The 26811-nt window shown below is 36.8% G+C and overlaps 1 protein-coding gene across 1 annotated transcript in view; it reads left to right on the forward strand.

Moving 5' to 3' along the window:
- LOC136035351 (ras-related protein Rab-11A-like) overlaps window positions 1-15064 on the forward strand; it is a 28358-nt gene extending 13294 nt beyond the window's left edge. Inside the window, exons 3-4 of the mRNA XM_065717098.1 lie at window positions 4174-4522; window positions 12552-15064. Coding sequence (XP_065573170.1) covers window positions 4174-4522; window positions 12552-12679 — 477 coding nt within the window. The 3' untranslated portion in view covers window positions 12680-15064. The remainder of the gene's footprint in view (window positions 1-4173; window positions 4523-12551) is intronic.
- Window positions 15065-26811: the final 11747 nt, after the last annotated feature.

A 26811-nucleotide genomic window follows, 5' to 3' on the forward strand; every position in this document is an offset into this window, starting at 1 on the left:
CCTAGCCATCTCAACCTTTCTTTCATTATAGCCCTAGAAAGCGGGATTAAACCACACTTTTCGTGCATCCTACTATTTTAAATACTGTCAGTTAGTTGAGTAACCAAAACAAAGAGCGGGGCGTCGAGGAGGGGATAGCCCCTTTCGTATACGGAATAATACCTGCACGTTTTAAGTTTTAACGTCGCTCCTTACTTTCAGTTAAAAAAAAAACAACTTGTTTTTTGTATTTCAAACAGTTCGTGGTAACAAACTGTAGCAAGGAGCGACCCGGCTCAATAGTAACCAAAACTCTAAAAAATGGAATTTTGATATCAATAGCTACATCTAAAGAATTGCATTTTAATGCTGATTTTAAATATATAAGTTTAATCAAGTTTAGTTTTACCCATCAAAAGTTACGAGCCCGAGAAAATTTGCCTTATTTTAGAAAATAGGGGGACACAACCCCTAAAAGTCATAGAATCTTAATGAAAATAACACCATGAGATTCAGCGTATCAGAGAACCTTATTGGAGAAGTCAAGCTCCTATCTACAAAAATGTGGAATTTTGTATTTTTTGCCTGAAGGCAGATCACTGATGCGTGTTTATTTGTTTGTTTTTTGTTTTTTTTTCCAGGGGTGATTGTATCGACCCAGTGGTCCTAGAATCTTGCGAGAGGGCTCATTCTAATGGAAATGAAGAGTTCTAGTGCCTTTTTTAAATGACCAAAAAAATTTGAGGGCACCTAGGCCCCCTCCCACGCTGATTATTTTCCCAAAGTCACCAAACCAAAATTCTGAGATAGCCATTTTATTCAGCGTAGTCAAAAAACCTTATAGCTATGTCTTTCGGGACGACTTACTCCCCCACAGTCTCCGTGGGAGGGGCCACAAGTTATAAACTTTGACCAGTGCTTACATATAGTGATGGTTATTTGGAAGTGTACAGACGTTTTCAGGGGTAGAGGGGGTTGATCAGAGGGGATATGTTGGGGGAACTTTCCATGGAGGAATTTGTCCAACTGAAGGTAAGGAGAAGCATTAAAACTTAAAACGAGCATAAATTATTACGCATATGATGGGCTCACCTCCTCCTAATACCTCACTCTTTGTGCTAAAGTATTTTTAGTAATTTCAACTATTTATTCTACGGCTGTTGTGATTCAGGGGTCATTCTTAAGAAATTGGGACAAAATTTAAGCTTTAGTGTAAAGAGCGAGGGGGTGAACCTCTTCATATACGTAATAAAAACATGAGAATACAGAAGTTCGTTACGTAAGCTAATTTGTAAGTTACGTATATCTTTTACTAATAAAAACATTCGTAAAAAATTAAAAGTTCTAGTTGCCTTTTTAAGTAACCAAAAAATCGGAGGGCAACTAGGCCTCCTCTCCTGCTCCTTTTTTTCTCAAAATCATTCGATCGAAACTATGAGAAAGCCATTTAGCCAAAAAAAAAAAAAAAAAAATGCAAATTTCGTAAAGAGACAAAAAAGAGACGTAAAGAGACGCTAAAGTCAAACTTTAGCGTAAAGAGCGGGGCGTTGATGAGGAAACAGCCCCTTTCATATATGAAGTAATTTCTGTTCGTTTTAAGTTTTAATGTCGCTCCTTACTTTCAGTAAACAAAAAACTTGTTTTTGTATTTATCATACAAGGATAAAACCTTAGATAAAGCTCTTCTGTCAGCTGAATCAGACACTTGCTCATAATGTGTAAAACTTTGGACTAAAAGTGTTTAATGACTCATGCACTTCTCAGTTATTAATCTAAGAGTGGAAATACGCTTCCTACAAAAATTCAGACTAATGCCTCTTAGGTTTATTGACCTGTATAACCTTCTAGGCTTAACTTCATCTCGCATGGCTCTTCTTTTTTTCTCTTGCAATTGATTTGATCTACCCTGTGGTAGTGCAGTGGGTTGATGCTCTGCTTGGCAAGACAGGTCCCAGGAATTGATCTTTGCTCCAGCATGTTTTGGCGACAGGCTTGCTAAGCTGTAAAAGAAAAGACCTATAAACTGAAACGTGGATTCGACGCCCTGTGTGCCAGTATAGGAGGAGCCTTGTCCTTTAGCCATTTAATCGAAGTCTGTTCCTGTTAACTTGCTGTCGTTTAGTATTAACAAAAAATAATATGTTTTTGAGCTTTATAAAATAATTACATTCAAATATCGTTAGCATAGACAGAAAATACAGAAAATAGTCCATTGGCTCTATTTGTCCGAAGAAAAAAAAACGTATTTAAGGATGTGAATGACTTATAAAGCGTACTTTCGAAATCATTAATAATACAAAAAGTCAAGGGATAATTGCATTTTAAAAAACTGTTTTTCTTTGAAAACAGATACTTTCTTTCTTTTCTTTTTTTTCTTGAAGAAAACAGACAAATTTATCTGTTCATGTAATAGCTATTTTCTTTTGCTTTTTCAAAAGCCAAATAGAAATAGGTTTCTTGTTTTTTATTGGTTTCAATACCGTGGGAAAAGACAACCTATATTAAAGTGATCGTTTTTGTGTTGAATACCTAAAGCTTAATTGCTAAAACAGAGGCAGAGAGCAACGATAAGAGTAACCGATAGTGTTAGGATGGAAATGCTTATTCAGGTACAAATTAAGTGAAAAGTTTTACCTGTCTGTTATTATTATATTTGATCCTACTCGTCAGTGGTAAATGCCTCATATAGGAACTGACTCTGAAAGAATTGTGATTGGGGAATATCGAATATCAAATCCTCCTTAGGGGATGTCTGAGTGACACATTTACCCTGACTCTCAATAGGAAAATAACAAAGTGTATTACCTGAAAACGTTTTATGTTTAGAATGAATTCATATTTGACTCAAAACAGACGAGAAAACAATTATCGCCATTGGTTTTTCCCTTGATGACTCAGTAAAAGGTGCATAGGGTGCCATACATCTTGAACCAATTTTCACTTTCAGACTAAAAATTGGGAAGTGTCTAAATAATTAACCGCCGTCTTAGTCCTCAGTTTTATGAACAGGGGTTTGATTCTGGCTAGAGTGCCTGATAAGTACTTCCTTAAGACTTGGATTTGCAGGTGATTGGAATAACGAAGACAGAATTTTTAGCAAAATGAATGAATTTCTGAAGCTTTTGAGAGTTTGAGCCGCAAGTGTGATTCCAAAATTACTGTTAAGAAGACCGAGTTGCTTAGATTAGGAATAGATGAGGAGGAAAACGTGATGTTTGGTAACAAAAAATGGAATGGTAAATGTATACTTTCGTTCCAAGGGCTCTAAAGTGCGTATTACTGCATATAGCAAGATTCTGATGATCGCATATTGTTTCTTTGTCATTATTAGAGAAGCACATCCATTTTTTAGGTTTCTAAAATCCCTCTCCAACGAGACTAAAAATGCGTAAAGTGGGCTTGCTTATAGGTAACATTACCTATAGAGCGAAGCGTATTAGTCCATGAGTCCCGCGGTTAGTGGGGCGAGGTCTGTATTCTATATTTATTCAACAAAGAGTGATAAAACTAAAAAAAAAAAAAAAAAATCTGAAACGAGGTTTATTAAATAAATATAGAATACAGACCTCGCCCTGCTGCCCGCGGGGCTCCTGGACTAATATGCTTTACTCTATAGGTAATGTTGCCTATAAGCAAGCCCACTTTATGCATTTTTAGTTTGCCACAAGGAGGAGGATGGTCAACCAGAAATGGATGCGCTTCTCTAATAATGACAAAGAAACAATATGCGATCATCAGAATCTTGCTATATGCCGTCATACGCACTTAAGAGCACTTCTCTTGTGTTGTGTGACTACTTTTCCAAAAGGCAAATGTGTGTTGGCAAATGTGTGTTTCTGCTTTTTGTATTTTATTAGCAAAAATCTTACACACCACCTATGCTTCATTGCAACTTACAGTCTATGCATATAGAGAGAAAAACTTGGGTTATTTGTATTATTAAATTTTAAATTCCATTTCATATCAAATTTTTCACTGGAAAAAGAATCAATGGATGATCCTTGCATCATTTCAAGACATCAGTAAACCAATGTATGAAAATAAGTAAATGGACTTGATATAGAATTAATTAGATATTAATGATGTGGATCTACGAATGATTTTTCATTTTTACTGGTTTGAACTATCGACTTCCCAAACTTCCCGAGTGCTCAATCGATTTTGTCCATTTAATATTGTAATTATTCATTTCAGGTTGATGGAAAAACTATAAAAGCTCAAATATGGGACACAGCTGGACAGGAGAGGTACCGAGCAATCACCTCAGCCTATTATCGCGGTGCAGTGGGAGCTTTACTTGTGTATGATATTGCCAAGCAATTAACCTATGAAAATGTTGAGAGGTGGTTGAAGGAATTACGTGACCATGCTGATCAAAATATAGTTATAATGCTTGTTGGTAATAAAAGTGATCTTAGACATTTGCGCAGTGTACCAACTGATGAGGCTAGAGCGTTTGCAGAAGCCAATCGTTTATCTTTCATTGAAACCTCGGCGTTGGATTCAACAAATGTAGAATCTGCTTTCCAAAATATTCTGACAGGTAAGGATATCTATTGTAAATAAGAGATGTTTTGGCTAAAATTTTTTTTGGCTATATATATATATATATATATATATATATATATATATATATATATATATATATATATATATATATATATATATATATAATGGCCTTGTCAAAACCAAGTGTGGATTTCTGCGCTACTTGGTGCTGCAGAGAAGAAATTCTGGCCAAAATAAGGAATGTTTTTAAATTGAAATTCTCATGTAGCCTATCAGCTTAGGGCGATTAAAAAGACGTTTTAAGTATTTGGTACGTCGAGTGCGTTGTGCATGACCTGACTCATACTAACATGGACTAAGGTACCATATCTTAAATAAAGTTGGAACCTGTTGATCTACAGATCTGATAAAGCTTAACACAAGAAAGAACAAGAGCTAAGAGCTCATATGGCACTTGTGACGAGGCGAGAAGAGCTAAGAGCCAAGAGATCATATGGTATGAGCTCTAACAAAATTCTATGAATCAATTGATTGATTTAAAAAGGAAAATAAGAGGCTTAATGCCGGTCAGGATTTAAAACAAGAGCTCTGAGTCACGATGTGCTTCTAAATATCAAAATTCATTAAGATCCGATCACCCAATCGTAAGTTATAAATACCTATCTTTTTCTAATTTTCCTCTCCCTTTAGCCCCCCAGATGGTCGAATCTGGGAAAACGACTTTATAGTCAAATTGAACAGCTCCCTGACACGCCTACCAATTTTCATCGTCCTAGCACGTCCAGAAGCACCAAAATCGCCAAATCACTGAACCCCTCCCCCCAACTCCCCAAAAGAGAGCGAATCCAGTACGATCCTGTCAATCACGTATCAAGGACATTTGTTTATTCTATCCACCAAGCTTCATCCCGATTCCTCCACTCCAAGTGTTTTTCCAAGATTTCCCCCTCCAACTCCCCCAAGTGTTAAAAGATCTGGTCGGGATTTGAAATAAGAGCTCTGAGACATGAATTCCTTCTAAAAATAAAATTTCATTAAGATCCGATCATCTATTCGTAAGATGAAAATACCCCAATTTTCACGTTTTCCAAAAATTCCGGTTTCCCCCTCCAACTCCCCCCAATGTCACAGGATCTGGTCGGAATTTAAAATAAGAACTTTAAAGCACAAGATCCTTCTAAATATCAAATTTCATTAAGATCTGGTCACCCTTTCGTAAGTTACAAATACCTCAATTTTCAAAATTACCCCCCCCCCCCCCCCAAATTCCACCAAAGAGAGCAGATCTGGTCCGGTTATGTCAGTCACGTATCTTAGACAGGTTTCTATTCTTCCCATCCAGTTTCATCCTGATCTCACCGCTTTAAGTATTTTCTAAGATTTCCGGTCCCCCAACAGCCCCCCCCCCCAATTACGCTTGATCAGGTTGAGATTTAAAATAATAGATCTGAGTTGCGAGGTCCTTCTAAATATGAAGTTTCATGAAGATCCGATCACTCCTTCGTAATTTAAAAATACGTCATTTTTTCTTATTTTTCAGAATTACCCCCCCCCCCCCATAGAGCGGATCCGTTCCAATTGTGTAAATCACGTATGTAAGACTTCTGATTATTTTCCCCACCAAGTTTCACCCCGATCCCTCCAATCTAAGCGTTTTTCATGATTTTAGGTTCCCCCACCCAAACTTCCCCCAATGTCACCAGATCCGGTCAGGATTTAAAATAATTGCTTTGAGACACGATATCCTTCTAAATATCAAATTTCATTGAGATCCGATCACCTGTTCGTAAGTTAAAAATACCTCATTTTTTCTAATTTTTCAGAATTAACCCCTCCCCCAACTACCCCAAAGAGAGCGGATCCGTTCCATTTATGTCAATCATGTATCCAGGACTTGTGCTTATTTTTCCCACCAAGTTTCATCCCGATCCCTCCATTCTAAGTGTTTTCCAAGTTTTAGGTTCCCCCCTCCCAACTCCCCCCCCAATGGCAACAGATCCGGTTGGGTTTAAAATAAGAGCTCTGAGCCACGATATCCTTCTAAATATCAAATTTCATTGAGATCCGATCACTCGTTCGTAAGTTAAAAATACCTCATTTTTTCTAATTTTTCAGAAATAGCCACCCCTCTCCCCCAACTAACCCAAAGAGAGCGGATCCGTTCAGTTTATGTCAATCATGTATCTAGGACTTGTGTTTATTTTTCCCACCAAGTTTCATCCAGATCCCTCTACTCTAAGTGTTTTCCAAGTTTTAGGTTTCCCCCTCCCAACTCCCCCCTCCAATGTCACCAGATCCGGTCAAGCTTTAAAATAAGAGCTCTAAGACACGATATCCTTCTAAACATCAAATTTCATTGAGATCCGATCACCCGTTCGTAAGTTAAAAATACCTCATTTTTTCTAATTTTTCAGAATTACCCCCCCCCCCCCCAACTACCCAAAAGAGAGCGGATCCGTTCCGATTATGTCAATCATGTATCTGGGACTTGTGCTTATTTTTCCCATCAAGTTTCATCCCGATCCCTCCACTCTAAGTGTTTTCCAAGATTTTAGGTCCCCCCCCCCTCCAACTCCCCCCAATGTAATCAGATCCGGTCGGGATTTAAAATAAGAGCCCTGAGACACAATATCATTCCGAACATCAAATTTCATTAAGATCCCATCACCCGCTCATAAGTTAAAAATACTTCATTTTTTCTATTTTTTACGAATTAACCGGCCCCCAACTCCCCCCCCCCCCAGATGGTCAAATTGGGAAAATGACTATTTCTAATTTAAGCTGATCATGTCCCTGATACGCCTGTCAAATTTCATCGTCCTAGCTTATCTGGAAGTGCCTAAAGTAGCAAAACCGGGACCGACAGACAGACCGACAGAATTGGCGATTGCTGTATGTCACTTGGTTAATACCAAGTGCCATAAATGCTAAAGATTTGTTGCAAATTTTATTGATTCAAACGATTATTTTCTACATAGGTCGAGTCGTCATTGATTAATTTTTAATCAGTGACTTTCATCTGCTCCTGAGCTAAATATCTAGGGATATTTTTTGGCTTGAAAGATTAATTAAGCCTAAGTTTGCTAAAAAAAAAAAAAAAATGTAAATGAAATTGGTCCTAAAGCTAGTTGTAATAGAAATTCATAAATGAAATTAGATTACCTAATAGTAATGGAGTACACATTAAAGCAATTTTTACTTAGATTATTCTTGTTAAACCCTCCACATCAAAAGCTCAAAGCATATTTGAAAGAAAAATATGTGCCAAAAGCCAACCAAATTCTAAGTAAGCTGAAAATGTAATGTGCGGTAAAGTTTTTGCAGTGATAATGATAAACTTCCTGACATGTAAACGGTGTTTAAGCGTCATAAAAAAATTAATATGTTTCTTTTAATTTATCAAGCTGTTTAAATTGAGGTGATAAAAGGAAAAATTTTGTTGAAAGATCTTGACGGATACCATTGTGTTTTATTTAAATTTTCTGAAAGAATGAAAAGGATCTGTTTCTCTCAAGTGTATCTTATTCTTAGTTTTGAGAGGGCTATGTAAGAAAGGCATTTTTGGCTAATTAAGAAGTTGAGGGTTAGATCTCATTAAAATTAAAGACAGTTTTCATTCCAAAGACTTTAGGCTAGATTTCTGTCAGTATTAGCTAAAAATAATTTTAAGGCTTTAACCGTGTTTCACTCGCCCGATTCCATTGTGGGTTATGCAGCAGAAAAAATCATTTTGTGACTGCTGAATTCCTTGGACTTTTTTTTTAATCTTCACTGTCAAAATTAGATCCATGGTGACTCTAACAGCCTCTGGAGGATTATAATAGGTAGATATTCTATCCCAAAAGAAATCGGAATCCACATATCCAACTTAAACATTGTATAATTATCTTCCCAGTTTCAGAGATCTTGACACAACATGGTGGCACATTAGTCCCAAAATGTGTGCTTACTTCCCATTTGTATGCAGTATTTCTAAGAGTTAGGTCTTCCATTGGTGCGCATCAGCTGTTAGGGAGGGTGAAAGGTCAATGTTTTTGGGAGAAGGGGTGCGCCCAAATCCTTTAAAAGTGAATCTTTTCATTCTTCCATTTTATGTAGATTGAATCTTCAGCATCTGCTCATTTTTAAAGTAATATGTTTGGGCTAAGCACAGTGGCGGATCCAGGGGGGGGGGCGCCCCCTGACGTGGTGGTGGATTTGTGGTTGGGCTCCTTGCTCTGGTTTAAGCTGGGATGAAAGTTATTTTTTTGTAATTGATTTTTAATAGTTTAGTTTTCACTAAGTTTTTAATTATTAAGACTATTTCTTTGTGCAAACAAGTTTGAAACAAGGTTTTAGTCACTTTGTGCAACACCACCAAAAATTATTTAATTAAATTTAGGTATATCAAGGGAATCTGTCCATATTACCACAAAAGCCAACTGGGAGGTGAAAATCTTCATTTCGTAATAACAAGGAGAGGAAATTTAAAATCCTAACATCTGTAGGCTGTCAAAATGATATTTCAGAATTGTGCTGTTACAATGAGGCTGAAAAGCAAAATACTTACTTTTTTTACTGTCAAAAATTGTTTTCGAGTCTCGCTATGGCACTGAGGCGAAGAAATTGATATCATTACCTTTTTTTGGCTGTGTCTTTTGTTTTTTTCGGTTTGCTTTATTTGCGAAGCGGGGTGGTTTTTACAACATTGTTGTTTTTTAGGGGATTTGTATAATAGAAAGTAAATGTATAAGAAGTGCAAAAATTATTAATTTAAGTTTTAGATTTTGGTGAGGAAATGGTTGCCACTTCACTGCCGATTTCGTCTAATCAAAGCTCCGCATTATATGACATATCACCTCCTCTGCTCATCCTAAAACATTAAAATAAAGGCCAAACTCTTTAGAACTTTACTAAAAGTTTGTATAAGTATATACTTAAAACCAAGTATATGAGACGAAATGCTCTCTCCAAGGTCGGAGTAATCATTTAAGAAGAATAAATTTTCGAAAAATTGTTTATAAAAGAAGGGAAATAATTATCTGTTTTTTTTTTATTTTTTTTTATATAGCTGGTATAGATGGGTCTTTGAATTCTCAGTTTGGATCAGTGGCATCAAGTTTTTTTCAAACATTTACTAATAAAATATTGATAAAAAGTGGAAATTCACACAACTTGAGTTAACCACGGAAACGGAATGCAACTATAATATTATTTCAGAATTTCTCACCTTCTCAATACACACCCGTTACAAAATATAGTTATGTTTTCGTATATGGGTTACATATATTTGTCCATAAAACTGTCTAAACTGCTATATATACTGCTGAGGATTTTATACTTATTTTTATACATGCCATCCAATCATATTTCCACGATTAGTTGTTTATAAATCAAAATTTTTACAGAACAATTCTCTTACCTAATGCTAAACCTCACTCAAATTTTTATTTTTGTGCTCAAAAGACGTATCGAGATTTAAACGTTTAAATTGAATATCTGAAAATCTCTAGATTAAAAAAAAAATTAATTAGAAATCTACCAGAGCTTGAAACCTTGAGAATTTAAATCACCAATCTCTGTCTATCAAACACAAAAATAACAAACCCATTATTATTAATTTTTAAGGAATATGTCGACTCGTATACTTAGTTTAAAGCATATACCTACATGTGTCTTTATTAGAGTTCATATTTTTCCTACGATTTTTTGTCTTTATTCGAATATTTTAGGATAAATAGAAAAGGAAATATTAACGAAGAGCTCTAAACTGACAGGATTCTAGACTGACACGACTAGCCATTATTAACATTCACCGGAATATTGAGGTCGATATTGACCGTGTTATAAATAGATATGGCAGGAGTGGAAATAGAGAAATAGACTTTTTCTTATAAAATTATGAATTCTGTATTTTAAGCGAAATATATCGAACTTGAAAAATGTGGAAAGATACGCTACATGTTGAAAATTAACATTTTCATTGGTAAATTTTTTAGATTTCGTCAAAGTTGACACTGTTTATTAAAAAACTATTTTTAAAAAGAAATAGTGATTAGTTAATGCTTTATTGCCTATACTTAAAATCCTTGGTTTCAGTTTCTTCTATTTATTTCTATCTCTTCGTTCTGTTTTTCTTGTTATATCCCTAAAAGAACTAGTATTTAATGTTTAATATCTATTTTACGAATATACAAGCTATATCTTTATCCTCATTTCCTACTGTTCATTACTACCGTAGTTACTAAGCGATGCTGTAAAGTTAAGCGACATGTTAAAAGGTTTGACCTGCATAAATTGTCACGAAGAGTGAATGACCCCAGAAGATGGTTCAAGAACAATTTTTTTTTTCCAACAAAAAAAAAGCTTATTCACTCGCTATAGTGGTCAGAAGTGCAAAGGCAAATAATTGTACAGAAAATATTAAATGTCATTTTTTTTATAGATGGTGAACAGCTTTTTATTTTTTATTGTCGCGGGATGGTTTTTATAGCTTACCATTTTTTGTATCAATATTTTTATACCATTTTAATGTCGAAAGTAAAACAGTTCAAAATAGGGATGAAACCTTTTTATTGACAGTGAAGAGATATAAGATTTAACTGGATATTTCGAACACATATACAGTGTCGAAGTTATCTACATTTTAATGTCAACAGATTTATTAGAACTTTAACCCTCACCAGATTTTAGATTACACTTAAGATTACGACCATTTCCACTACCTACATACGACGCATGATGCCTAAGGATAAGTGTGGAGCACGTTGAAGTTTTAATGTAATGTAGACTAGTTTTTAGCCTTGCTCGTTTCGTGTAGCATGGCCTCAGGATAGAGAATTTGATTGTTTTGTATTTTTATATTGACAGTCCAGTTTTTAATTATCTTTGTCGACTTCCTTCTCAACAGAAACGATGAATCATACGCCATATTTATGTCAACAGACAATGTTAGAATCAAACACAACTTCTGTGTAAATCTGTTTGAGTAAAAAAAGATGTTGACACTATTATTTCACTTTTTATTATTATGTTTGTTGCAATGGGCTGATGGTTTTTTCTTGTCATAAGTGGCATACCGTATGTTTACGAGAAGGAGGGGGAGGTATTCTATTTTAGAATATTTTTAGAGAAGGAGGGAGGAGCCATATTTTTCCAACGGATCCTCTCCTAAAAACATAAACATCACCTCCTGAAAAATATGTTGGCATCTCAGGACCCCTTTTGTAAAAATCTTAAGGTGGTTAAATGTAATAGATTTATGGTATTTCACTTACGCTCTTTTTTACCCTTTTTGGAACGGTATTTTTTCAGATTCATATTATAATTTGCTTTATTTTTCATCTTCAAACCCACTTGAACTCAAATTTTCTAAGACAATCGTTTTTAGCGAAGTATTGTCGGAAAACTTATTTTGTCTCCTTATCTCACTCTTTCTCTCCATCACTCTTTCTCTCACTCGTTCGCACTTCTTGTAGTTTGTTGTTTTGTGTTTTGCGTGTGCATTATAAATTAATTCGTTTCACGTTGATTTACATTTAGTTATACATAAAACTTGTATTTATACTATAAATATTTATTTGAAACCAATATTTCTTGTCTTGTTTTCTTTTATAGCATGGGTCATAAATAAAGAAGAAAAAGGGTTTAATTATCTTTTGCTTTTTTACAATCGAATCCTACCAGCAAAGTTAACTGGCAGTGACTGTCACCGAGAAATTACTTGCAATCACATAGCTCTTTACTAAATTGAAATTCTAGCAAAACTGGGTGTTGGAAAAGCAGTAATACAATGTACAATATGTACAATGTATCAAATCTTAGGAATTATTATAACACATGGAAATATCTGTTTAGAAAAGATTAGAAGCTAATCTAGTTATCTAGATTATCATCTACGGATCTGAGTGGGTGTGATGCTGAATTTGGAAATGTAATATTTTGAAGGGATTGTCTGTTCGTTTTGTTCTTACAATTAACAGTGGTTTTTGGACTAAATATTAAACTAGCCCATTAATGGTCGGTTTGTTGAAACATACCTTGAATTGAAGCAATTTTTCTATTGTATTTTGTATTTATTTCAGAAATATATAGAATTGTGTCCCAGAGACAAGTTGAAGAGCCAGATCCACGTCAGGAATCGCGTATCAACCCAATTCATATCCAACAGACCAATGATCATCAAAGTCCTCAGAGCAACTGCTGTAAATAGCCAATTGTGTTTCAGTTGTATATAGCGTACGGTGCTTTAACGGATGTTTCCTTTTCCCTCTTTTTTTCCGAATGTATCTTGAAGTGAATTTTTCCTTATTTCAATTCTTAGAAAATGCATTCCAGTGATTTGATCTTCGTTCTTTTTTAAAGGGGGGAGGGTGTACTACAATTGGCACATAACAGAGTAATTTGTCAGAGTTGTAAGATTTTGGGTAAGTCATGACGCAGATTATAATGGCCCAAAGCAAAAAAGCAATATGTAAAGCAAGAAAAGAATGAAACATAACCTACAAAAGATATTACGAAATTCTGTATCAAAAAGTCCTTTTTTTTATTCTTAAAAAATTGTCTGTGGTCAAATAGGTCAAAAGTCATGACTCACTTTAACGTTTCATACATATTTCGAATATTGTGCCAATTGTATTAATAACAATTACTTTACAAGCCTTGTAACTCGATTTTTACAAGCTTCGTAACGATTTTTTTGTTCCATTTATAAAGTTTAGCCACGAATTTTGAGCAAATCATTGGAGCATAGTGACTGCTTTGAAAAATGTTGTACCACTTGCGTAATAACAATCTTAAAGTGAAGTTGTGTGCCCTTTAAACTGAACTGGATTAAAAACGGGCGATGGGTCTTAGGTTTTTGCGTCAATCTTTGGTAAAAGCATAGCTGGAGAGAAGGGCCCTTATTCGAAAGTAGTTTTTTCGATCTTCTGTGTGTCAAAAGTCCTTGCACTTAACTAACGACCATAAAATACATCATCTAATGGAATCTATGTAAGTGTCCTGAAAAAAGAAGATTCAATTATTCAGAGTTATCTAATGTCCGGGTGGGAACCTGAGAATGATGGCTTTGTATTCACTATGCCTTTTTGTTTGTAACGGAACTGTCTTTCCTTTTTATTCGTAACGTTTTATCTGCCAAAAAATATCAAATTATTTCCCTTCGTCATCTGCGGAGTAACTTAATCAACAGGATCTGTGCTTGATTTCGAAAAAAAATGTTCACATCTGTTGAAACTGAGAGAAGGAAATCAACGTTTTTTTTATGTAGAGGGTAGACAACTAAGTTTTCATGTACTTCAGTGTCGATTTGAAAAGGAGGTTTGAACGCTCCTGAGAAGAGGGATTCTCCCTCTTAATTGGGCCTATGGTCAGTCCTTCTTGGAGATGTGGGAACTTGGTAGACCTGATTTTTATGATGTGGAAAAGTAGAGTATTTTCAAAAGTTGGCTTACCATCCCCTTAAAAAATTGTGGGCAAACGTTTCTGTATGCTATTATTTATATTTAAATTTGAATATATATGAATTTAACCACTTGGAATTTTGGTTATTTATGAATTGGTCTTTTTTTTCTCTCTTATTTGTTTGTTAACTTATTAGCACTAGGAGTTGCACCAATTGTATTTTTGTTTTTCACATTAATTATAGAAGTGCTTCCGTGTATATGTACTGGAAAATTTAAATATTTCTAGATTCTGGTAGTAAGGTCATCCTTTGAACAATTAATCGGCCAACCAAGACAGCATTTTATAATTCAGATTTTTTATTTTATTTGAGCTAGATGTCAGATATCGCCCTTTACACATTATCATAAAAAAAATTCTATTTTGAAAACCCCCTGAAATTAACACAAAACTGTCCAGGCAAGCTAAGGCTAAATATGGAATTCGATATTCAAGTGCCTGAAACCTCAGCCATTTCAATACGAAGTTATTATTAAGTCTACCCATACTGCGATTCAGATCAGGCAAAACGAGACGTTTAAATGGTCCAATCCTTTTGGGAGGCAGTGATAGAAATAATTCCAACGCTTTTGACCAATCTCTGTACCCCCCCCCCCCTGGCGCAGATGGTACCTTCCTTCGAAATTTAGTTGCCATGTAAAAGCTGTAAAATGACAGACTTAAAAGTGTAGTTGAAGGTAAACTACTAAGGTCTTCCCAGAGTATCATTTTCGAAAACGAAATTATGTTTCAATTTCAAATTCAGAAGGAAGAATCTTACAGTACCATCAATATGGCATTAGTTTTCTTTCATCAAACTTCTGAAAAAATTAATATGCTGTCCTCTTTTTGTAACCAAACATCAATATATTTGAGCCTTATTTATAGAAGTTAATGCATTGTTTTCAGTTAATTTATTCAGAGTATAACTTAGTTTTGAGCAATAAGAAAGATTGCATAGAGTAGTATTCAACTTCTGCATTTCTTAAGGTTTCTATCGGAGTATAGACTAGAAAATAGTTTGCAGAAAATGGCGTGTAATAATGTAAATATTTGAGTTCAACATGCTTTAGCAGTGAATTATTTCAATGAGTTCTGTTTTATTGTTTTTGTCTGTATTCCGTTTTCGAATTAATAAATGGATTGAAGAGGTTTTTGTTTTTATCTTGTTGCTAGGTGTGTCATATGGTTTGTAAATTCTTTATGTAACAAAAATGTGCTAAGGTTCAACTATTGCTTTGTTGCTGATAAGAAAGAGTGCTCAAAGATCATTTGGTTATTCATTTCATTAAGATTTTTTTAATATTGACCGACAAGTTAAAGAAGATTATTGACTCTTCTTTGGGTTCAGTCTACATTCATGGCCCTACGTTTTTATGACACTTGCCCGTCGGCCAAGTACCATATAGCGATTAGAATTTCTTTCCGTCAGTCGGTCTGTCTGTCCTGGTTTTGCTAGTTCGGGTACTTACAGATAAGCTAGGACGATTGAAGTTGGCAGGCGTATCAGGGACCAGATTAAATTAGAAATTAAGAACGGGTGATTGGATCTTAATGGAATTTGATATTTAGAAGGACCCCGTGTCTCAGAGCTTATATTCTAAATCCAAACTGGATCCGGTGACATTAGGGGTAATTGGATGGGGAAACCGGAAATCTTGGAAAACACTTAGAATGGAAAGATCGGGAGGAAATTTGGTGGGAAGAATATGCACAAAGTCCTAGGTACGTGATTGACATAACCGGATCCGCTCTCTTTGGGGGAATTTCCAGTGCTTTGGTGAGTTCGGTGCTTCTAGACGTGCTCGGACGATGAAAATTGGTAAGCGTATCAAGTCATTTACAAATTGACTTAATAACAGTCGTCTTCCCGATTCGACCATCGGGGGGGGAGCTGGAGGGAGGGGAAATCGTGAAAATTGAGGTATGTTTATCTTACGAATCAGTGACCGGATCTGATCTGGGGACATTGGGAGGTGAATGGGGGAAACGGAAATCTGGAAAACGCTTTGAGTGGAGACATCGGGATGAAACTTGATGGGAAGAATAAGTACAAGTTCTATATATGTGATTGACATAACCGGATCCGATCTCTTTGGGGGAGTTGGGGGGTTTTCTAGTGCTTAGGTGAGTTCGAGAATAAGCATAACTCCTAGATACGTGATTGATATAACCGGACCGGATTTGCTCTCTTTGGGGGAGTGAGGGGGGGGGGTCCAGTGCTTTGGTGAGTTCGGTGCTTCTGGGCGTGCTAGGACGGTGAAAATTGGTAGACGTGTCATGGACCTGCACAAATTGACTTGATAACAGTCGCTTCCCTGATTCGGCCATCTGAGGGGAGGGGAAACCGGGAAAATTGAGGTAAATACGATCTTAGACCATACTGGCTATGCATGACGTATGAAAACAAAGAAAGGGAATGAAAAATGTGTAAAAAGAGGGGTAGTAATTTCTTTAGTCGACAGGGTTCTAAAAATATGTTCACGTAATCATGTAAAATCCGCGTTAGACTATGTTAAAGACATTCTATTCTGCAATGGCTACCCAATCAACCTCATTGAAAATATAATAGATAGACGATTAAAAAAGATTAAACAGGAAAACAGGAAGCCCGTCCCCCTTGATTCAGGTACACTGGCAATTGAGAAAAAAACTTTCACTACATTACCATACGTCTCAAAACTCAGCGACAAACTTGGAAAAATTTTAAAAAGACATATTCTCTCTGTTTCTTTTAAAACTGAACAAAAAGTTGAACATTTTTTCAACTCAGGAAAGGATAAAACGGACCCTATACTAGGTAGTGGTGTCTACAGAGTCCCCTGTTCATGTGGAAAATTTTACATTGGAAGGACCAATCAACAACTAGGGGAACGATTGCAAGAACACAAAATTTCAATAGATAAGTCCCTGAGATTGGAAAATAAAAATGACAACCTTGATTCAGCTCTGGCCCAGCATATATACGAAAATCCTGCCCATTTAGTTCTTTTTGAAGAGGCAATTTTAATATCTACTGTAAATGGTCTAACGCAATCTTTTAAAGAGGCTATTGAGATAAAAAAAAACATATAAATAGAAATTTGGCTATAAATAGAGACACGGGAGATATTTCCTTAAGCCCAATTTATAATAATTTAATATTAAAAGACTCTATGAATACTTCCGCTCAGTCTAATTTAAGACAACCTGTCCGCATATCTAATGAAAACCGAAATTGTATACAGGCGAAATCTGTTGCAAGGCAAAGGATACTTATTCAATCTAATTGGTAACTTCTCTTTCATTGATTTAAACTTGGTTTTTTGTTGGTTGAGTCAGTATCTGTCTTCCTCTCGTGTAGTTCACTTATAAAGGTTAGATTTTGCTGTTGTTTTTTTTTCTTCTTCTTTGTTTTCTTTGAGCACTGAGGACGACTTGGTGGAGGTCCTTGTCGAAATATTTGCTTGTTTTTCATATTTAGCTACTGGCTGATAAAATCCTCGTTTTTTCACCTATTTGTTTTTTCTCTTTTCATTTTTTATTCCCTTTCTTTGTTTTCATAGGAAAATTGAGGTAAGTTAATCTTATGAATGGGTGATCGGTTATGGATGAAACTTGATATATAGAAAGATATCATGTCTCAGATGCTCCATTTTCAATTTGGATCGGATCCGGGGACATTGAGGGTGGAGGGGTAAACGGAAATCTTGGAAAACGCTTAGAGTGGAGAGATCGGGATGAAACTTGATGGGAAGAATAAGCATTTGTTCTAGATACGTGATTGACATAACCGGACCCAATTACTACGGGGGAGTTGGGGTATTTCTAGTGCTTTGGGTAGTTCGAGAATAAGCACAAGTTCTAGATACGTGATTTACAACCGGACTGGATTCTATCTCTTTGGTGGAGTTGGAGGGATTTCTAGTGCTTTGGCGAGTTCGATGCTTTTTGACGTGCTAGGACGATGAAAATTGGGAGGTGTTGCAGGGACCTGCACAAATTGACTTGAGGACAGTTGTTTGCCCGATTCGACCATCTGGGGGCTGGAGGGAGAAGAAATCGGGAAAATTGAGGTGTATTTTTCCTACGAATGTGTGATCGGATCTTAATGAAACTTGACATCTACAAAGATTTCGTGTCTTAGATGCCCCATTTTAACTCTAGTACCGAGTCTAATTTTAGGTTCCGACCTCGTCACAAGTGCTATACGAGCTCTTGACTATTGTTCCTGTTTCTGTGCGCATTGATAATCGTCTTTTTATCAAATTTTCAGAAGCCTATGTTGGATTTACTAACCTTATTTTGTGATTAACTCAAAACTAGAAAATTTGCCTTCAAAAGACCTATAATGAAAAAAAGACTAATTTTTACTCAGGAAATAAGCTGCTATGACCTCTAGGTTCACTTGTTGTGTTTGACTAATTAAGCATTTGGATATTTCAATTGAATTTCTAGTTTTCCTTTAAGATAATGTGTGACTGAAAATAGGGATAGAGTGAGCTTTAAATCATGCCCCAACACTTGCTTCCTTGATATATGAAAAAAAAGTGTGGTATCACTACTCGGATTTTCAAACCTTATGTGACATCAAATTAGCTATGTTATTTGTTGTTGTTTTTTTGCAAAGGCTCTCCGTATCCCCACTAGTGGGCCCTGAAGGTTTTTTTGCCTGACCCTCGCAGGTTTTTTAAGCAATCAATGAAAAATCACGCTCTACTATGTAGCAGACACCTGCATCTTTTAGAAAAGAAACCGTATTACGTAACGGTGTACTATACCGCTGCAGGTGAGCTGTAATATTACGTAACACCCAGATGCATGTAATAACGTCTTGATGGGCTATTAGTTCCAATGGTTTATCCCCTACGGCTCTCTCTAAAAGCAGAGATGCCTCGCTACTGATGTTTGAATTAGTTTAGTTTGTCTTTAAATGGTAGGTCAGTGAGGGTAAATCTAGAAGAGAAGTTTCTTGGTTTTTTCCTGTTTCATGTGAACTTCCTCAGGTTTCCGTGTCAGGACCCCTGTTGTATTTAATGTATGTCAACAGCATACGGTTTCTATATTCCTGTTGGGTCTACGACATCTTTTGCCGACGATACACTACTTTTTGTGGCAGTAAAGACTCTTGAAGAATTGGTCTCTTGTTCCTATTTCTGTGTTCATTGATGATCGTCTTTTTATCAAAATTTCAGAAGCCTAGGTTGGATTTACTAACCTTATTTTGTGATTAACTCAAAACTAGAAAATTTGCCTTCAAAAGACCTATAATGAAACGAGACTAATTTTTACTCAAGAAATAATCTGCTATGACCTCTAGGTTCACTTGTTGTGTTTGACTAATTAAGCATTTGGATATTACAATTGAATTTCTAGTTTCCCTTTAAGATAATGTGTCTGACTGAAAACAGGGATAAAGGAAGCTTTAAATCATGCCCCAGCACTTGCCTCCTTGATAAAAAAAAAAATAAAAAAACGCAGTGTGGTATCACTACTTGGATTTTCAATCCTTATATGGCATCACATTAGATATGTTATTTATTAATTTTTATTTTGCAAAGGCTCTTCGTATAAGTGGAATTGTTCTAATCTAAATGAAAATTTTTATGCAGTTCTGCTCTACTCCAAAAGAACTGCAGATGCCGTATATAAATTTGATAATAATGCCGTTAATAAGGCGCTTAGGGGGAGGAAATGGGATTTGTCTCCTCCACCCCCAAAGGCTTTTTTGCCGTCTAATTGTTAGTTAACAGAAATGGTTAGGGAACAATTCACAGATATGCAATAAGTGGGGGGGAGGGAATTCGAGAAGCAAAAGCTTGGAAATAAGGCTTGGTAGTTTCAAGGATTGTTTATCGGGACAATAGGACCTGAAGACAGAAAAAAAGAGGGTGAATGCCTTGATCAAGCCAGAATAGCCGAAAATGTTTTTGTCTAATTCGCTGTACAAATTTTTATCTTAAATTTGTCCAAAAATTTGTCAAGAAATATCAAAACAAAGAAATCTGGAAACGACAAATGTTTCTACGGCCAGTATGAAGGAAAAGAAGAGAACAATAATCAAATGAATATTTGGCCCGTATACAAGGCGTCTTCAGCGCAGAGAGAAATAAAAAAAACTCGTGGTTTCATGCTGGTAAGCGTATATGCGAGTATAATTGTGTATATTGTAGTTAGGCTATTTTGGTTTTAAATATATATTTTTATTTATATTATGTCAGTTTTTGATTCTTGTGTTTTTTTTTTCTACGCCGAAAACGCCTTGTTGCATACCGGTAAAATACTTGTTTGATTGTTCTCTTCTTTTCCTGCATGTGTCGCCCTAGGCCCGTTTTTATTTCCCAGATTAATTTCTTCATTTTGTCATGACTGGCAAGTAAGGCTTTAGATCTTTTAATCGCCGAGAAATATTAACCGTCCGCAATTGTTTATCAATATATCAAACAAAGGAACTAGTCATCCTGCGTTATTGCATTGTTCGATTTTTGAATATTGCGCTTAAAACTGTCTGCCAACGATTTGATTTGTTTGAAAGGTTCTCTGAAAATGTCCTTTAACATTGTTGGACGGCGGAACAAAGCTTAAGATCTGCGCAATTGTTAGCTGTCAATTTTAAAGGTTGTCGTAATTTTAAAAGGTATGTTGTATTGTACAAAATTAATTATGGCAATTTGATACGAATTGTTTCAGCTCCCGGGCATTAGCCGCGAACTATGACCGCATTCTTTACAGACAACAGCTCTAAATGGGTCATAGTTATTAGCTTTTTCTCCTGTTTTTGTCAGTAACAACTGGGTTAGGCATACCTGCCAAAAAAGATGTATATTTTATCGCTCAGTTTATGGTTAGATATGCTGTAAATACTTATCGGTTCTTGTCTATCGGTTGGTGACGTGGGTGATGTTGCTAGATGTTTTCTTTTCGGTGTAATCTTATTTCACACAATGCTTTCCTCCTTTGGCATTTACCCCAGTAGGTTTAAGGATTCAACATCTTTATTAAATGCAATTCGTGCCGGCTTGACGACCGGTTACAAACAAAGCACAAATATGCTTGAAAAACGCAACCAGTACACAATTACTAAATTAAACAACTAACCAAGTCATCACTGAAATAAACACAACTAAAGAACAATACAAAAGATATTAATAATAATTACAGAATAATAAATTTAAAAAAAGATGAGTAACAGAATGAGTAACTATCAATAATACTTAAATTGTTCTCTCTAGTAATCCAGTCACACACTCATCAACTGCCAGCAAGGAGATGCTTCTTTAACCAGTTTATAATTTGTGGCTCACTTTCCGCTTCCCGAATTGAGTTTGGAAAGATATTCCAGACCACCGGACCTGTGTGCTTTGCCACAGGGCTATAACGAACCGTACTTCTTGACTCACTTACCAGGTCTTCAACATTTCTCGTATCATATCCGTGACAAAATGAATTAAAATTATTAAAAACATCAGGCGCGAAACCATTCAAACTCTGAAACACAAAAATACCAATCTGAAAATCTCTGGTTTGACCAACATTCAAAATCCTAAGTTTCCTAAACATCGACTCAGTACTTAAAACTATATCATACTTACCAATTAACCTCACTACTTTATTTTGCTGAATCTGCAGTCGTTTCAAATAGCAAGTAAAATTACTAGCCCAAATCAAACATCCATAATTTATATACGACATAATCAAAGAGTAATATAAAAAAAAACTAAAATATGAGAAGGTGAGAAATGTTGAAAATGTTTAACCACGCGAGAATGCCTCATCCTTAACACAGGTAAGCATTCTCTATTACGTAAAATAAAGTTGTACTATAGTATTACATGACTTCCCACGTGTGCCCCGTCCTCAGTTAGAACCTGGGATTCCTGACGGGGCCCTGAAGTCTAGCATGACACGGGAAAATGCGTCATTTTCAGTTACAAGAGGGGATTTCCCACTTGACTGGAGGTTCATGACCTCTTACCAGTCACACGAGATCGCAATATCCTCACTTACAAGTGAGGGACTTGTAACCACCTGGGACGTGTTTCACCTGGAACTTGTTGCTAGGGCCTCTTGTTGGAATTGACTGCTAGAGTCCCGTTGGATTTGGTTGGTATGGCTCCCCGTTGGAATTGGTTGGTAGGGCCCCCCTCAGAATTGACTACTAGGCCCCGTTGGAACTGAATGCTAGGGCCCCCAGTGAAATTCGATGTTAGGGCCCCGTTATTAGGGTTAGGAGCCCAGTAAAATTAGATGCTAGGCCCCCATTGGAATTGCTTGCTAGGGACCCCATTGGAATTGTTTGCTTGACCCCGTTGGAATCAACTGCTAAGTCCCCCTATTGGAATTGGATGCTAGTGGCTGACAGTGAAATAGGATGCCAAGCCCCCCCCCCGGTGGTTAGATTAGAGGCCCATTGAAATTGGATGCTAGGGCCCCATTGGAATATTTTCTTAGGGCCCCTCCCCCGACAGAAGAGGTTGCTAGGTTAGGGGCTAGGTGAAATAGTATGCTAGGGGCTCCTATGGAATTGGTTGCTAGGGCTCTGTTACAATTGATTGCTAGAGCCTTCCGTTGGAATTGAACTGCTAGGGCCCCCTCCCCGGATGGAAAAGGTTGCTAGGCTTGGTTAGGGGCATGGCGAAATCTAATACAAGGGGCTCCGATAGATTTGGTGCTAGGGCCCCCTTAGAATTGGTTGCTAGGGCTCCGTTGCAATTGACTGCTTGGACCTTCCGTCGGAATTGGCTGTTAGGGACCCCCTTCCCGATGGAAAAGGTTGCTAGGTTAGGTTAGGGGCCCGGTGAAATCGGATGCTAGGGGCCACGATAAAACTTGTTGCTAGGGTCTCGTCGGAATTGGTTACTAGGGCCTCCTGTTGGACCTTACTGCTAAGACGCCACAGTGGAATTGACTGCTAGGGGGCCGTCTCCCCCGGTGGAAATGTTTGCTAGGATCCAGTTGGTATTGGATGCTAGGGCTCCGTTGAAATTAGATGCTAGGGCACCGATGGAATTGGATGCTAGGGGTTCCGTTGAAATTGACTGCTAGGGTCTCCCTACCCCGATGGAAAAGGTTGCTAGGGTTTCCAGTTGAATTGGTTGATAGGGGTGGGGTTGCTGGGGCATGGGTTGCAGTGGAATTGATAGGGACCAAGTGGGCCCAGCGTCTTGAAGGTTCCCCCCTTGTGGGCCCGGAAGGTTTTTTTGCCTGGCCCTCGTGGGTTTTTTAAGCAATCAATGAAAAACACGCTCTATGATGTAACAGACACCTGCATCTTTTAGAAAAGAAACCCTATTACGTAACATACAGATGTACTATGCCATTACAGATTAGCTATAGTATTATGGAATACCCAGATGCATATAATAACGTCTTGAGGGACTAATATCTCCAATAGTATATCCCCTATGGCTTTCTTTGAAAGCAGAGAGGCTTCACTACTGACGTTTGGATTGGTTTAGTTCGCATTTGAATGGTATGTCAGTAAGGGTAAATCTAAGAGAGGGTTTTTTTATGTTTCATGTACAGTTCCTCAGGTTTCCGTCTTAGGACCCCTGTTGCGTTTAATGTATGTCGACAGCATGCGGTTCTATATTCCTGGTACGTCTATGAAATCTTTTGCCGCCGATGCAGCACTTGTTGTGCCAGTAAATACTCTTGAAGAATTGGTCCAGAAGGAAATTAGAGCTCTGCAAGGATTGAGTGAGTCTGTAGGCAATAGCTTACTTAGAATTAACGCGGCAAGGAGTAATTATATTCTGTTTACTCGGACTGGCGTATCTCTAGATCTTCCCAGCGAAATTGCCATAAATGGTTCTTTATTAAAGCAGGTCGAGGAAGTGCAGTACCTAGGATTCATTCTCAATCAAAACCTCAGCTGGAGAAGACACGCTGGTATGGTTGCGTGTAAAGTAGCGCGTGGCCTTGGGATGTAAAATTTTTGAAAACGAAAACCTGTATGTAAATTTTTACAAAGTTTTAAAAGTAGAAGTTTTATTAATAAAAAAAGTTTAAAAAATCATAAAATCACAGAAAAGAGCAATTAGAACTTAACAAACGGAAAAACGGAAAAACTCGTGAAAAAAGCTGATATAGGATATAATATAAGCAAAACAAGTGGGAATTAGAGAGGTGAAGGGTTTCTGTGTATTGATCTTGATTTTAGAGGTTGCATTTGATTTCCAAAATTTTACCATATTTCTATAAGCTTGCCTGGATTCCTCCCGCTTGATGTCTATGGTTTGGTCTGGGTCTCTACATGTATATATGTATGTATGTATGTATATATATATATATATATATATATATATATATATATATATATATATATATATATATATATATATATATATATATATATATATATTTATGTGTGTGTGTGTACACGTATCTATGTATATGGGTCTTGGTCCTTTAGAACAATGTTAAATAAAAAACAAGTTTTTTCAACTGAAAGTAAGGAGCAACAATAAAATTTAAAACGAACAGAAATGATTACGTTTATGAGAGAGTATACCTCTTTGTCAATACCTCGATCTTTACGCTAAAGTTCAATTTTCTTCCAGTTCTTTAAGAATGACCCCTGAATCACAAAGGGGTTAAGTGTTTTAAAATCGGGTGGCCCTTTCATGGAAAATTCCCTTCCGCTTGAAAAATTCCCCCATTGAAAGATCCGCCCAATTAACCTTCTCCCCCTGACCCCCCCCCTCTCTAGAAAAAATCCCAACAAAAACGCCTATATAATTCCCAATAACCTATACTATAGTATTGATTACAGTGGAATTACAGTGGAATTGACTGCTAGGGGGCCGTCTCCCCCGGTGGAAATGTTTACTAGGATCCAGTTGGTATTGGATGCTAGGGCTCCGTTGAAATTAGATGCTAGGGCACCGATGGAATTGGATGCTAGGGGTTCCGTTGAAATTGACTGCTAGGGTCTCCCTACCCCGATGGAAAAGGTTGCTAGGGTTTCCAGTTGAATTGGTTGATAGGGGTGGGGTTGCTGGGGCATGGGTTGCAGTGGAATTGATAGGGACCAAGTGGGCCCAGCGTCTTGAAGGTTCCCCCCTTGTGGGCCCGGAAGGTTTTTTTGCCTGGCCCTCGTGGGTTTTTTAAGCAATCAATGAAAAACACGCTCTATGATTTAACAGACACCTGCATCTTTTAGAAAAGAAACCCTATTACGTAACATACAGATGTACTATGCCATTACAGATGAGCTATAGTATTATGGAATACCCAGATGCATATACTAACGTCTTGAGGGACTAGTATCTCCAATAGTATATCCCCTATGGCTTTCTTTAAAAGCAGAGAGGCTTCACTACTGACGTTTGGATTGGTTTAGTTCGTATTTGAATGGTATGTCAGTAAGGATAAATCTAAGAGAGGGTTTTTTTATGTTTCATGTGCAGTTCCTCAGGTTTCCGTCTTAGGACCCCTGTTGCGTTTAATGTATGTCGACAGCATGCGGTTCTATATTCCTGGTACGTCTATGAAATCTTTTGCCGCCGATGCAGCACTTGTTGTGCCAGTAAATACTCTTGAAGAATTGGTCCAGAAGGAAATTAGAGCTCTGCAAGGATTGAGTGAGTCTGTAGGCAATAGCTTACTTAGAATTAACGCGGCAAGGAGTAATTATATTCTGTTTACTCGGACTGGCGTATCTCTAGATCTTCCCAGCGAAATTGCCATAAATGGTTCTTTATTAAAGCAGGTCGAGGAAGTGCAGTACCTAGGATTCATTCTCAATCAAAACCTCAGCTGGAGAAGACACGCTGGTATGGTTGCGTGTAAAGTAGCGCGTGGCCTTGGGATGTAAAATTTTTGAAAACGAAAACCTGTATGTAAATTTTTACAAAGTTTTAAAAGTAGAAGTTTTATTAATAAAACAATTTTAAAAAATCATAAAATCACAGAAAAGAGCAATTAGAACTTAACAAACGGAAAAACTCGTGAAAAAAGCTGATATAGGATATAATATAAGCAAAACAAGTGGGAATTAGAGAGGTGAAGGGTTTCTGTGTATTGATCTTGATTTTAGAGGTTGCATTTGATTTCCAAAATTTTACCATATTTCTATAAGCTTGCCTGGATTCCTCCCGCTTGATGTCTATGGTTTGGTCTGGGTCTCTACATGTATATATGTATGTATGTATATATATATATATATATATATATATATATATATATATATATATATATATATATATATATATTTATGTGTGTGTGTGTACACGTATCTATGTATATGGGTCTTGGTCCTTTAGAACAATGTTAAATAAAAAACAAGTTTTTTCAACTGAAAGTAAGGAGCAACAATAAAATTTAAAACGAACAGAAATGATTACGTTTATGAGAGAGTATACCTCTTTGTCAATACCTCGGTCTTTACGCTAAAGTTCAATTTTCTTCCAGTTCTTTAAGAATGACCCTTGAATCACAAAGGGGTTAAGTGTTTTAAAATCGGGTGGCCCTTTCATGGAAAATTCCCTTCCGCTTGAAAAATTCCCCCATGGAAAGATCCGCCCAATTAACCTTCTCCCCCTGACCCCCCCTCTCTAGAAAAAATCCCAACAAAAACGTCTGTATAATTCCCAATAACCTATACTATATGTAAGCAATGGGCAGAGTTTAAAACTTGCAGTCCTTCTCTCGGGGGTTGTAGGTTTTTGGCTATGCTGAACAAAATGGCTATCTCAGAATTTTGACCGGGTTACTTCGGGAAAAATTAGTGCGGGAAGGGGCCTAGTTGCCATCTAATTTTTTGGTCACTTAAAACGGGCCCTAGAACGTCTAATTTTTGTGAAAATGAGCCCTCTTGCGATATCTTAGGACCACTGAGTTGATGCGATCACTTTTAGGAAGAAGAAAAACAAATAAACACGCATCCATGGTCTATCTTCTGGCAAAAAATACGAAATT

Source organism: Artemia franciscana, chromosome 14, assembly GCF_032884065.1.
Source record: "Artemia franciscana chromosome 14, ASM3288406v1, whole genome shotgun sequence".
Lineage (NCBI taxonomy): Eukaryota > Metazoa > Arthropoda > Branchiopoda > Anostraca > Artemiidae > Artemia > Artemia franciscana.